The following is a 15028-nucleotide window of genomic DNA, read 5'->3' as shown; positions in this document are numbered from 1 at the left end:
AGGTGCTCAGGGGATCATATGGAATGCCAGGGATAAAACCAGCTGATGATGGTAAGAAAAAGGAATGCAGGAAGTGTGTTGGGGAAAATGTATATATTTTAATGCTTAATATAAAAAGAAAAATATGAGATAAATCCAAATAGAAAAAACTTGAGCTGGTTTTATCCATACAGCAGATGGAAAAAAAAAATATATATATATATATATAATTTAGACGTAACTAAATGTGAAAAACAAAGAGTACCTTTTAGACTCAGTGTACAAACCCAAATGCTGTTCTATGGAAACATAGAGTACAGTCACTGTAGTTGTTGCAAAGAGAAGGAATCCCATTCCACAAGGGCAGAGCCGTGTCCATGGTCTACACAGTCAGGAAGTGTCTCTCCCTGAGGTGGGGATGACAGGGTGGGGACGAGAGCTGGGAACCTGTGGGCTTACCCCCAGTTTTCTTTAACCGCTCCCCACAAAGTGCTCCTGAGATGGAGTCCGCTTGGGGCATAGGTTGAATGTGTGTTGGTGTCGGGCTGGGGTGATAATCTGGCAGGGAATGTGCTGGCCTCCGACAAGGCAACCCAGGACAGATGCCCGGCATCCTGTGGGATCCCTGGAGCACCACCAGGAGGAAGCCCTGAGCGCCTCCAGATGGGACCCCAAAGAAATAAAAACCAAAAAAGAAAAGAAATAAAATCCTGGGAAATATATCTGGGGAGAGGCTTTGGAGCGGGCAGGAGTAAGTAGTACTGTGTCCTGGTGCTTTGGGGGGGCTGTGTGTTGTGCAGATGAATCCCGAACAGTGTTGTACAAGGCAAATGCCTCACTATTTCCCTGCACTGCCCCCCCAGCCCAGTTTGTTTACATTTTTATTTTTTACCTATTGCCTTCCCGCACCTGCAGAGCCTGGCAAGCTCTTCATGGTGTATTCGATATGCCAAATACAGTAACAATGATGGGTTTCATTCCCCTGACACTGAAAGAGCCTCCAATTCAGAACCGCTGGAAAGAATGAGTAAAGAGAGGCTACTAAAATCTCAGGGCTAGGACGGATGGAGACATTACTGGTGCCCGCTCGAGCAAACCGACGATCAATGGGATGACAGTGATACAGTGAATCTAAAATTCATTTGAATACAACCTAAAGCATTCTGTGATTTACTCCTTAAATTTGTTACTTCTTCAAGCACATTATAAGATTATTTGGATGCTGGGTTTCAGTGCCTTTGTAAGACAATAATGTATGGGTATCTTTTATATAGACTTTTATTATTTTTCCCTGGGCCATGTACACCAAAATGCCATTCAGAATACAAAACACCGTCATGAATTCTAGAATGTTAAATCTAAGATTAGCATAGCTATTTCACCTTGTCTGCCAACTGCTCTTAATTAGCAAGGAGTGTTGGGAGGACACAGCAGAGAACAACTCTGAGCCACATCAAAGCTCCTTGGGTAGAAAAGCCTTGAAAATGTGGTTCAAACAAGAAAGGAAAGAAAAAGCATGTGTGCAGGTATTTCCAATCCAGACTTAAAACGCAGGAATTAGGTTACACTATAAAGACACTACTGGTTAGAAGATGGTGTTGATAGCATTTGTTCTATCTGTGAAAAAGAACCAAAGGCCCTATACCATATAACCAGGATGATGTGGCATTGTTTTCCTTAGTTTAACTCTCATAGTTAAGAAGTAGTAAAGAACTCTCTAAGTTAAAGGGTTTCATCAGGGGGAGAGAGACTAGGCAAACTCCTGGTAAGGCAAAAAAGGGGACCCTTATCAGGTTATCAGCCCATTACAAAGTTATAAATAAAAGAATCAGTAATTGCCATATCACAAAGAGGTGGGGAGACATGCCATGGAATACTCAGCCTCTCTTTTTCTTTCTAGCTTGGGACAATTGCACAAAACTCAAGTATATTACTTCTCTGCTCTTTAAGATGTAATAAAAAATGGTTTAGCGGGAAATAAATTGCTCCTGAGAAAATTAAATCATTTGCTCTATGAAGTATGACTTTATAGATTCTACCTTTAGCAAGTGAATATTAGTAACACATGAGAACTACTTTTTGAAGCTGGAAAGGAAAATTATTGCTTCATTGAAAATATTCTCTGTTTATACTTTAGCAAGTTGTCTGTGAAATTTTTCCTTAAAGCACTGTCCCCATCTGAACTTCTTTCCACTCCCCTGCAAGAAATGTGGACACTTACTAAGTTGCCTAACATACTCTCTAGATACTGATATTAAAGCTACGTTCACTCATGATTTTAATTATTTGATTGCATTAATACCTTTAATGGACTGGAGCAATAGTACAGCAGGTAGGGTGTTTGCCTTGCACATGGTTGACCCGGGTTTGATTTCCCTGTCCCTCTCAGGGATCCCGGCAAGCTACTGAGCGTATTCGGCCTGCAAGGTAGAGCCTGGCAAGCTACTCATGGTGTACTCAATATGCCAAAAACAGTAAAAAGTCTCACAATGGAGTCGTTACTGGTGCCTGCTCGAGCAAATCGATGAACACTGGGAAGACAGGGCTACAGATTGCATTAATGATAACCTCACAAAAACTGGCTTCTGGAAAATAAGTTTTATCTGGGGCAGGGTTTCCCAGGAGTATTCAGGATTCAGCAGGGGTGGGGGACACTTCCAGTGATGCCCCGCCTGTATGTCCAGTGCTCTGACCCCAGGATGCAGTCCTGCTCAGGCGCCGGAGCACCTACAAATACCTGGTGCTGTTGAGGGGAAGAGATGCCTTATGGTGCAGGGGTTCAGCTCGGGACCTGATGCTTGCGAGAGAGAAATTTACTGCAACCACTAGATCTATCGTGCTAAATCCTCTTTGGAACCCGGCTTGCTCGCATGGTTGTCCTTCATCTAGTGTTCTGCCTATTCTATTCAGGATGACATGAGTGAACAACTTGTAGACAACAGACAACAGGCAGATTGGGTGATAGTTGCCGATGTCGTGGATGTCTCCCTTCTTGTACAGCAGAACGGCCCTACTGGTTTTCCACTGGGACGGAAACTTGCATTCAGACAGGTAGCGTGTGAAGAGTCGGGACAGTGTATTGATGAGTACTGGCGGCAGATTCTTCAGGTGTTCGGGTCTGACCTTGTCCGGACCAGGTGCTGTTCGCGTCTTTACCAGCGAAATGGCGTGTTGGATTTCATAAGGGAGAACATTGGGAACAACACATCCATCCTGCGGAACTTGGTATGTGGGCAGGTGGACATGGATGTCAAAGAGATCCGAGTAGAAGTTGTGAATAACTTTCTCCATTGCCTTTCTCGAGGATGTGATAGATCCATTGGAATGTGGAAGGGCAGTCATCTTGGTCTTGTAGCTGGCGAAGGACAGGCGAGCATTGCGAATACTTTTCCTAGCTTCTGCTGCACTGGCCAGCACTGCTGCTCTTCTCTCTTTGAGGTCTTCCTTTATCGCATCTCTGCACAGCTTTGTGAGCTCGGACATTAGCTTGTGGTTGCCTGAGGCTTGCGCCAAACCACATTGATGAATGAGCTTGAGAGTTTCCGAAGACAGGTGTCTGTTTGTGGCTTTCTCACTCTCGGCATTCTTCGCACAATCATGGAGGTGCTGAACCAGTCAATCGTATTCCTCGTCGATGTTGTCAAGGACGGCATCTTCCCACGCTGCTTCAATGGTGTCAAAGAGCTCCCAGTTGGTGGTCATTCTGGGAGTTGTCTTCTTAGACTTAAATTTTGCATACTTTTCTCCCCGCTCTGTGGAGAAGAATTTCGCACAAAGGAGATGGTGGCCCGATTCCATTTGGAATTTTGGGACAACAGTGACATCGGTCAGGCAAAACCTTTGATTGAATATGATGTGGTCAATTTCATTGTAAAACTGTCCACCAGAGACTCCCATGTCCAGCATTTAGATTTGGCCTTCTGGAACTGTGAGTTACCATGGATGGTCTTGGTTAACATGATCAACTCAGACAGTCTCTCACCCTGATCGTTCCATTCTAGGCCATGATTCCCAATGTGGAGTTCTTCGGGCGACCTTCTCGGACCTATCTTGGCATTAAAATCACCAACAATAATCTTGTAGAAGGTGTGGTCTTCTTTATAGAACTTCTCCAGTTCCATGTAGAACCTCTCAATTTCTTCTTCATCGTAGTTGGAAGTTGGTGCATAGATGATGAAGATAGAAACTGCAGGCAGTGAGACACATCTATTCAAGCATAATCATCCAATTTGGGTTGTTAGTCCTTCAAATGAATCGATGCTCATGGCCAAGTTCATGTTGACAAGGACACCAACACCACCAACACCTCTGTTGTCATATGTTCCAAGGAACAATTCTTCTGTGTTCCATATCCACACAGTGACCAAACTCATTGAAGTTTCGAGAGAGTTCAAGATGCTGCTCTGTCAAACATTCATCAACTTAAAGAAGGCCTTCGATTCTGTTGAGACTGAGGTGGTCATCGAACCCCTGGCCAAACAGGGCGTTCAAACTCAGTATATCAAAATCCTCCGAGAGCTGCATTGTGGATTCACCAACAGGATCTCACCATTCTACAAGGAAGTTATCATTGATGTAAAGAGAAGGGTGCTGCAAGGTGATACCATTTCACCAAAACTCTTCAGTGCCGCCCTTGAGAATATCATGCAACAACTGGAATGGGAAGGAATGGGAGTGAAGATAGACGGTCGGCAATTACACCACCTCCACTTCGCTGATGACATCGTTCTCATAACGCCAAACACTAGCCAAGCAGCACAAATGCTGGCCGACTTCTACCGCAAGTGTGGAAAGGTCGGATTGCAGCTGAATCTCAACAAGACGATGTTCATGAAAAACAAATTGGTCCCTGAAGCTCCATTTGCTCTCAATGGAATGAACATCTCTGAATGCAGCATCTATGTGTACCTGGGTCGAGAAATCAACATGAGGAATGACTTGGTGCCAGAACTGCCCAGGAGGAAGAGAGCAGTGTGGAATGCCTTCAAGAGTGTCAAAGAGGTTGTTAAGAGAACGAAGAACCTCTGACTTGGGCACATCTTTTCTATTTCACCATTCTTCCTGCACTAACATATGCCTCAGAGACCTGGGCCCTATGCAAGCAGGATGAGAATGCCATTAGGGTATCCCAAAGAGGAATCGAAAGATCTATGCTGGGAATATCATGTCTCACTCAAGTGAGAGAAGGAATCCGGAGTTCTGACCTCCGTCGATGGTCAAAAATCAGGGATGCTGTCTCGTTTGCCAAGACATCAAAAATCAGATGGGCCGGTCATGTAATGTGATTCAGAGATGACTGTTGGGCTAGAGCTGTTACAGACTGGATTCCACAGGACATCAGAAGACCTTATGGCTACCCCCAACTAGATGGTCAGATTTCTTCGTCAAATCTCTGAATGAACGATTTGAGGCTCTTTCTGTTCCTGGAGCGAGCAGGTCTCATTGGGCTACACTAGCTCAAGACAGGGACAAATGGAGATGTTACTGGCGCCCGCTCGAGCAAATCGAAGATCAACGGGACTACAAGTGACAAGTGACTAGATCTATAGACTCAAGGTTTGTTCTTTAACAGCTTCTAATCTTTAGCATACTAAATGTGATTTTTTATAACACTGTCTCTCTCTCTCTTACACACACAAACCACTCTCTCTCTCTCTCTCTCTCTCTCTCTCTCTCTCTCTCTCTCTCTCTCTCTCTCTCTCTTTCTCGGATGTTTTGTGAAGAAAGGTAAAGGTGAGTGTTGAGGAAGCGACATTTTCAAAACCAGAAGGCACCATTTGAGCGGAGAGATAAAGAACCCTAAAGATTAGTGTAGAAATCAAAGTATAAACCTCAAAGACCAGTGTATGAGGAAAATGCAAAAGAAAAACGCAGAAACAAAAGAAGAGCAAAACAAAATACAAGTGCTAATTTTGGGGTTAGACTGGAGGATAAGGATTCATCCAATTATTATTGATTATTTTCTTTGCCAACAAAGTAAAAGGTACTAAGGAAAGCTTAGGAAACTATAACTAATATTATCATTAATATTGACATTAATGCTGATCAGTATCAGTATTATCAGCATCTACCTGACACTTTATAACCGCTGATACTGCAAAAGAACTGTGATTTGGTTTAAATTTCATCAACCTGACAACTAAAAAAAAAGTTTCAAAATTAAGGCAACTCGGCTCACTGGTTATAGAAGCAATATTGGTAGTAAGACTCAAATATTTCTGACTCCAGTGGTTCGTATTTGAATTAAGATAAAAGAGACCCACAACAGAAATTAAAGTTGAGGGGTTATTAAGAATGGTCCTCCGAGATCTCTTAAACTGCTTCCTTGGGGACCAGAGCGACAGAAAGGGTAATTAAGCACGTACCTTGCTTAGAGCTTACTCTAGATCAATTTCTCATACTGCATGGACCCTGAGCATGCCTATGTGCAGACCTAAGGTCTCCCAAACATTATGCACCACAGCTTATGGCCTGGAAAGCCTCTAGTCATTTCTAGGTGCTACAGATAACCTCAGACACCTCAAGATCCAAGCAGTACCACAGCTTGTGGCTCTCTCACACCGCACTGCTGGCTTGGTGGGAGGTAAGAGAAACCTGAGAACAGAGCAACTCCCCCCACATATTTACGTTTATTGGTTTTAAATATCTTACAACTTTTTTATCTAGCAGATTTTATGCTTTAAGAAAAAATGACTGTCGACTGACACCCAAGGACAGTAGACACAAGGACGAGGAATGTTGCCCCATAGCTGGAAGCCTGTCTCATGGGCTGGGGGAGCAGGCAGCTGGGATAGAGAAGGGCTCACTAGGTCAATGAAGGTTAGAGGGATCATTAGGGATGGGAGATGTGTGCTGAAAGTAGATAAAGGGCCAACAGTGATAACCTCTCAGTATCTGTATTGCAAACCATAATGCCCTAAAGTAGAGAAAGAGTTTGGGCGAAATTATCTGCCATTGAGGCAGGAGAAGAGTTGGAAAGGGAGGGTATACTGGGGACAACGGTGGTGGAGAATGTACACCGGTGGAGAGATGGGTGTTTGATCATTGTGTGAATGAAACTCAAACATGAAAGCTTTATAACTGTATCTCACAGTGATTCAATAAAATATCTGTATATATATGTATATATATATGATTGTCTTTTGACTAACTTGCAGTCACAAATTTATCTCCTCTCTTACTTTAAATTAGTTTCAAAGAGAGGTGAACTTGCAGGGGCTGATAGAGATAGTAGAGCAGGCAATGAACCAGGCTTCAATCAGTGGACTGGGGTTCAACCTCTGGCACCCATATGCTTCTTCAATTTCTGTTTGGAGTAACACCTGAGTGCAGAGCCAGGAGTAAGCCCTGAGCACGGCTTGGTGTGGCCCCAAACCAAAAGCAAACCAAAACAAACAAAAATGGAAGAAAGGAAAAGAAAATTGACTCTGGTACAGTGGCACAGTGATAGTGCACTCTGGCCCTGCAAACCCAGAGAATACATTCAAGTCTGCCATACTCATAATATCCATTTTCTAATGGGACAAAATTGTGTCAGTGGACTCTAATTCAACAGTCTTTGTAACCGTGTGGAGAGAAATTCCAACTGCCCTTCTAATCCTTAGCAGATTTTCCCCCCCAAAGATGTGTATACATGAAGTAGTCTAAAAGGAAATAAAGAGTGCAATAGACTACTTTCAGCACGCATTTCCCATCCAGAGAGAGCCCTCTAAGCATCGTTCATGTAGTGGTCCCTTCTCTAACCCAGCTGCCTTTTCCCCCAGCATGCGAGGCCGGCTTCCAAGGCATGGCGTCATCCTCCTGGCCCTTATATCAATTATCCCTGGGTGATAGTCTTTCATTCTGTTATGTTATATTCCACAAATGAGTGCAGTCATTCTACATGATGGCCACTTGTTACCTGTATTACAAACCATAACACCCAAAAGGAGATAGAGAATAAAATGGAATGTGCCTGCCACTGGGGGAGAAAGGTAAAGAGGGGAGAGGGGGAGGTGGGGTGTTCGGGTATCGGGAAGGATACTGGGAACTTTGGTGGTGGAGAATGGGCACTGGTGGAGGATGGGTACTTGATCATTGTATGACTGAAACATAACCATGAAAGTTTGTAAGTCTGTAACTGTATATCATGGTGATTAATTAACAAATTTTTCAAAAAATAGAAAGAAACAGTTCTTCTACCCGTGTAATGAGGAAGTGTGCTTACCAGCTTGTGACATAAAGATAGAGTTACCCTTCAGAAGGAAGTCTAATTCTAAGAATATTGCATTTCCTTAAGCTTATGATTTACCTTCCACATTAACAATTATTATATTTGCATGAGAATCTGAGCTTGGAGGAATGTAATAAACACTGGTGCTGTATATGCCTAAATTTTTGTAGCACCCTGCTGGTTGGTATCTGACCTGAGTGTTATGTCATCTATCACTGTCCAAAGAATGTAACAAGAATTTGTAAACTTGAAAGCCAAATAAAATTCTTAGACCCTTCAAGGTTGTTAATGCACTCACTAGTTGAATAACCCTGAACATTTTCCTCATACTTTTAAGTATTCTCTGGTATGGCAGAAGTTGAAAGTAAGTATCCTTTTAAATTCCCTGGCACAACAACAAATGTGCAGCTATACTGAAGCTAATAGAAGTCATAGAAATAATAATAGAGAAGGAAGAGAGGAAGAAGGGGTTTGGAGAGTCCTGGTGGAGAAGGAGGTTCTACAGCAACAGAGCAGTAGCAAAAGAGCAAATAGAGGTACAAAATGTCAGCGAGAATACAATAGCAATATATGACTGATATTTTACAAAGCATCAGCAATACAGTGTATGGTATTTTTCTATCACTCATTGGTTAAAGGAGAAAGACACGGCTCAAAGAACTGAGAGTTGCCTGAGGTTGCTCACAGTACAATGTCAAAGCTACAGATCGAAGCTAGCTGTGTCTGATTTTAAGGAGTTGCTCATTGAATGCACTTGCAGCCAAACTTTTAGAGGGAAACACGAGTTCTTTAAAGAAATCCCAGGGTGAAAACTATGTCAATATATAACTTCTCAAGGATAAAGAGTTATCCATCAATTCAGCTAACACTCAACATGTTCGTTTTTCAGGTTTTATATTATAAGCCTTTATAACATAAAGGGCACACAATGTTATTTACTTCAGTCTTCAGACGTCAGTAATGAATTATACAGAATTCTTGATTTCAGAGATTTCCATGTGAAATCTTTTATCAGTGTCTTTAAAAAAAAGTTACACACCTAGTTAGCACTCAAAATGACAAATCTAAATAATGACCTTGGTAGTTCAATTTGGTTTCAAAACAAGATAAATCCCATAATTTTCTAATAAAAAAATGAAAGACATATATACAGAATCTATACATACAGAGATATATTTAACTCTTGTTTCACAAATAATCCCTTAGCAAGCACTTTTTTAGAAGATATGTTGTCTATTTAATATATACATACACCTATGGGGCATGTTCTATAAACATGCATTTATACATGCAATTCCAAGCTTCATATTTTAGAAAGAGAACAAGCAAATGTGTGTGAAAGGTTTTGCACTCGTTGACATGCTTTGAAAACGGGTTTACTGTCTCAAACTGTCAAACACCACAAAAATAAATATTAAAATTTTACCTCTACAGATGGGAACAGGAAAATCCCAGGAGGCTGTATTAACTGAATTCGCTATACAGGTGAGCTGTGGGTGGCCATCGAGGATATATCCCGTTACGCAGCTGTAGCGAATCTTGTCCCCAACGTCAAATCTTGTACCATATAATACACCTTTGGGTGGGACTCCTGGATTTCCACAAGAGCTACTCTGCAACTCTAGACAAGAGGGACAGAGAGAAAGTTTACAGTAATAGTAAAATAATATTTAATTTCTTAGACTTATAAAGTTACATATAAGGACCAATGTCCCTTTTACTTTTAAAAGTGTCACCAAAGGAAGGAAATGCCTTCAATGTTAATACATTAGAGAAGTTGAGAACATGAATTCAGTAGTATCAAATATGTATCAGATTGATTGCTTATATGCCAAATAGCTTTTATTAATCTATGTCTATTAATCTATGCAGCTTTTGAGGGGAGGATAGCTGAACTGGGTTTAATCCCTAACATTACATATGGCCCCAACACCATCAGGAGTGATCCCTGAGCACAGGGTAAGGGGTAAGCCCTGAAAAATACTGGGTGTAGCCTCAAAAGAAACAAAATTGTTGTAGAAACTTTTTTTAAAAAAATTATCACACAATTTTCAAATAATTAAGATGAAGATTGATATAACTTATCTGTGAAGATTCTTATTAAAAAATAATAATAATAAATTAAATTGACAGTTAGGGGCTGGAGCAATAGGACAGCAGGCACGGCCGACCCAGGTTCAAATCCCAGCATCCCATATTGTCCCCTGAGCACTGCCAGTAGTAATTTCTGAGTGAAGAGCCAGGAGTAACCCCTGTGCATAGCCGGGTGTGACCCAAAAAGCAAAAACAAAACAGAAAAAAGATTAAAAAAAATAAAATTGATAGTTAATACTACTGCGAAAGTATTTTTATAGTTCTGACAATTTTACTATAATTACAAAAAAATATTAAGAGGGACTGGTAAAATAATATGGGCACAACTGCTACATTAGAATATTAATGACGATATTAAGTATAACTGAAATTACAACATGCTTCAAAATACATAAATAATGCAATGTAAAATAATAGTTATTTATAAAAAAGAAATGTGTACATCATTTACAAGGTTATCATACTGTTGGGAGTCTTTAGAAAGTATTAATTTTTTGTAAAAATTAAATTACAATGAAAAGAAAACATCAGTTGTAAATTTTCATTTGGTCATTTTAATAAATGAAAAACACAGTTGAATTTTTAGGGAACTTGCAAGGAAAATTCAAAATAAAATGTTTTCAATTTAAAGCAAATATTCAATACTTTTAAACTTAGAAGGATAAAGGATTGATCAAATATCAGTGGTATATATAAATAATAGTTTCTAATATATTCTCTACTTAAAAATTTTCATAAATAATTATAAAATATTTAAATATCAACAATTAAGTAATCAAAGCAATCTTTTTTGTGGGGGCAGGCTTTTTAGGTCACACCCAGCAATGCTCATGAGTTACTCCTGACTCTGCCCTCAGGAATTACTTCAGGCTGTGCTTGGGGAATCCTATGGGATGCTGGGGATTGAACCTAGATAGGCCACATGCAAGGCAAATGCCCTATCTGCTGTTTTACTGCTATAGCCCCAATCAAAGAAATCTTGATTCTTTATAACCACATTATTCCAGTTTAATATTTACTTAGAAAATATTGAGCAATGTTTCTTTCAGTGAAATTTAGAAGTACATTTGCTCTTTGAAAATTTTGATCCACTTAAAATGCTTCTGAAAGTTTTGAGTTATTTTTATAAAAGTGTATTTAGTTATTAAAATAAAATCACAATGTGTGATTTCAGCATATTTTAATAAAATGAGTAGGAAATCAGTCCCTATATGACAATAATAGATAATAACAGCAAAAGAAAGAGTTATAATGAAATTTCACTTGTTGCCTTAGACTCAACACATTCCTTTTCTTCTCATGCCCTAAAAAATAATTAAGGTCAGGACTTCAATTATCAAAAGTTATACATCTAGAAGGAAAAGATTTTGAAGTCATTTTACTAAAACCAGTTAAATAGAGGAAGAAAAGGAAAGAGAAGAAAGTTTTAAGTTTTATTTTCAGTTATAATTTGGATTTGAATTAATAGATATTTCCCATTACAAACAAATGTAAAGTAAAAATGGAAAACCTGAAGTGAATTGGCAAGTGAATAATAACACTAAGAATCGTAATAGATTACCCACTCTATGTCATTAAATTATTCCTACACCATTAGATAGAAAATAATTAAATATATAATATTCCAAAGCATGTCTAGTTAACCCTTTCAGCAAAATCGTGCATTCAATTTTTCTTATATTTTCACCTTCATAACTAAGAAAAACTACCCACTATTCACTTTAGATAGAGTAACTCCTAAAACCAGTTATTAAGATGTTTTATGTTTAAGTTTAATATATCCCACTTCACAGACATTGCTCACAGATTCTATATTTTGTCCTTCTCCAACCCATTAATTTGGGACTTCTCTTTAAATAATCTTTGTCCATTTTTTTTTTTGAGTTTTAAAGCTGAGTTTTATTAGTTAAGATTAAAATGATATGGTTAAAAATTTTTAAGTAATATTGGGGCATTTAGTATTTAGTTATAGAATTAAAGTTTTTCATGTTTTTTTTTTAATTTTATTTATTTTTAATTAGAGAATCACCGTGAGGGTACAGTTACAGATTTATACACTTTTGTGCTTATACTTCCCTCATACAAAGTTCGGGAACCCATCCCTTCACCAGTGCCCATTCTCCACCACCCGTAAACCCAGCGTCCCTCCCACCCTCCCCAATCCCATCTCCCCCCCACCCCACCCTGCCACTGTGGCAAGGCATTCCCTTCTGTTCTCTCTCTCTAATTAGCTGTTGTGGTTTGCAATAAAGGTGTTGAGTGGCCGCTGTGCTCAGTCTCTAGCCCTCATTCAGCCCGCAACTCCCTTCCCCCACATGGCCTTCGACTACAATGTAGTTGGTGATCGCTTCTCTGAGTTGACCTTTCCCCGGAACGTGAGGCCAGCCTCGAAGCCATGGAGTCAACCTCCTGGTACTTATTTCTACAGTTCTTGGGTGATAGTCTCCCACTCTGTTATTCTATATACCATAGATGAGTGCAATCTTTCTATGTCTGTCTCTCTCTTTCTGACTCATTTCACTCAGCATGAAACTTTTCATGCCCATCCACTTAACTACAAAATTCTTGACCTCCTTTTTTCTAACAGCTGCATAGTATTCCATTGTATAGATGTTCCAAAGTTTCCTCAACCAGTCATCCGTTCTGGGGCATTCGGGTTTTTTCCAGATTCTGGCTATTGTAAACAGTGCTGCGATGAACATACATGTGCAGATGTTGTTTCGATTGTACTTTTTTGCCTCTCTGGGATATATTCCCAGCAGTGGTATTGCTGGGTCAAATGGGAATTCAATATCTAATTTTTTGAGAATCGTCCAAATTGTTTTCCAGAAGGGCTGAACCAGTCGGCATTCCCACCAGCAGTGAAGAAGGGTCCCTTTCTCCCCACATCCTCTCCAACAGCGGTTGCTTTTGTTCTTTTGGATGTGTGCTAGTCTCTGTGGTGTGAGGTGGTATCTCATGGTTGTTTTGATCTGCATCTCTCTGATGATTAGTGATGCAGAGCACTTTTTCATGTGCCTTTTGGCCATTCGTATTTCTTCCTTGGTAAAGTTTCTGTTCATTTCTTCGCCCCATTTTTTAAGATGTATTGTCAAGAAGAATGAAGTGTTAACACAAAGATTTATATAGCACACCATTAAAATGCTATTGAAAATGAACTTTTAGTCTTGGATTAAAATATAAATAGCATGGTATTTTCAAACCTTATTATTATATTAATTCTGTAGCTCATATGTGGTTTCTTAAATAAGAGAAATAGAATAAATTTTAGACAATATTTCTACCTGCTATCACTGTGAGTTTGAATTTCGTAGGACATGAATATATGACATACTTGATTCAGAAAAACAGTATAAGCTAATCAATCCCACATCTTTTTAAATACATATCAATGTTCATTACAAAATCACTTGGGGGTTAGTGTTTTAGTTACACCTAGCTGTGTCCATAGGGATTAATTCCAGTGATGTTTCAGGGAACCATAAGTGTGCCACAGATCAAACCTGAGCCAGTTGAACACAAAGTGTTCAAACCCAATGCACAATCCATCTGGCCTTTGCAATCATTCTTAATAAAACTACAGATTTATGAAATACAATAAAGATTTTCAGTTAGGGGTATGTATCCGCAATTCAGCTATGGTGGATTATAATGTTGATGTGTTTATAAACTAATCTAAATGCAGAACTATCAAAGAGACACTGGAAATGTTTCAACAGAACATGGCAATAATATATTGTTCAAAAGATTCAGTTAATTTTAAGAAATACAGGACATGATGGAATTTAATATTTTGCTGCATACTGTATATATTTAAATGATAGAAAAATGTGAACATTATTTTTAAAGTTATTTCACCATGATTTTGAGTACTTTATTCAAAATATTTCAGACAAAATTTAAAAATATTCTTTATATCCTGCATCCTTACCAAAATTTCTACTTTAAGCTTATCTCGTGAGATATTTATAGATTTTATATATATGTAAATATATATACATACACATGTTGTGGGCTGGAGCGATAGCACAGCAGTTGGGCTTTCGCCTTTCACGCGGCCAACCCGTGTTTGATTCCTCTGCCCCTCTCGGAGAACCCGGCAAGCTACCAAGAGTATGGAGCTCGTACGGTAGAGCCTGGCAAGATACCCATGCATATTGGATATGCCAAAAACAGTAACAATAAGTCTCTCAATGAGAGATGTTACTGGTGCCCGCTCAAACAGTGACACATGTAGTATGAGGGTTTGTATGTAAAGTACACTTCCACAAAAAAAGTCTTTACAAAGTAGACATATTAAAAAATGTGGGTTTCAATTTTGACCTTTTCTCAGACATGCAAAAATTGTCAGTAAATTACTGATATGACAAAAACTCATTTGGAAAATATCTAAGATAAACAACAATTGAGCTGTGTAATAAAATTTAGAGTTGAATGGCCATTGTCATTTGCAAGTTTAAAGGAAACAATAATCAATTTCTTGGGAAGTGACACAAGTCATCAGACATTTTAGAAGGTTTCTGTTACTGTTCTATGATGATCTGTGTACCTGTGAACACAGCACCACCCCCTTGCTAAGAGTTTATAATTTGAAAAGAGTTAGTCTTTATTGTTGATATCAGATTGGAGCCATACTTTGCCTTAGATGTTTGTATGTTAAGTTTCCCACTTACAGCCCACAAAACATTCAACAATTTATGTCATATAATGAACTATACAGGAAAAAAGGAACAGGCTTAGGTG

The 15028-nt window shown here is 39.3% G+C and overlaps 1 protein-coding gene across 2 annotated transcripts in view; it reads right to left on the bottom strand.

The window, feature by feature from the left end:
• The window catches only part of CSMD3 (CUB and Sushi multiple domains 3), a 1180343-nt gene that overhangs the window by 897973 nt on the left and 267342 nt on the right, over positions 1 to 15028 (bottom strand). For both annotated transcript variants that reach the window (XM_004607658.2, XM_055125482.1), the window contains exon 4: positions 9618 to 9812. In XM_004607658.2, the coding sequence (XP_004607715.2) occupies positions 9618 to 9812 (195 nt within the window). The remainder of the gene's footprint in view (positions 1 to 9617; positions 9813 to 15028) is intronic.

The sequence above is a fragment of the Sorex araneus genome, chromosome 2 (genome assembly GCF_027595985.1).
Source record: "Sorex araneus isolate mSorAra2 chromosome 2, mSorAra2.pri, whole genome shotgun sequence".
Classification (NCBI taxonomy): Eukaryota; Metazoa; Chordata; class Mammalia; order Eulipotyphla; family Soricidae; genus Sorex; species Sorex araneus.
The sequence above is the reverse complement of the archived record's forward strand: the minus strand, read 5'-3'. Positions and strand labels throughout refer to the sequence as shown.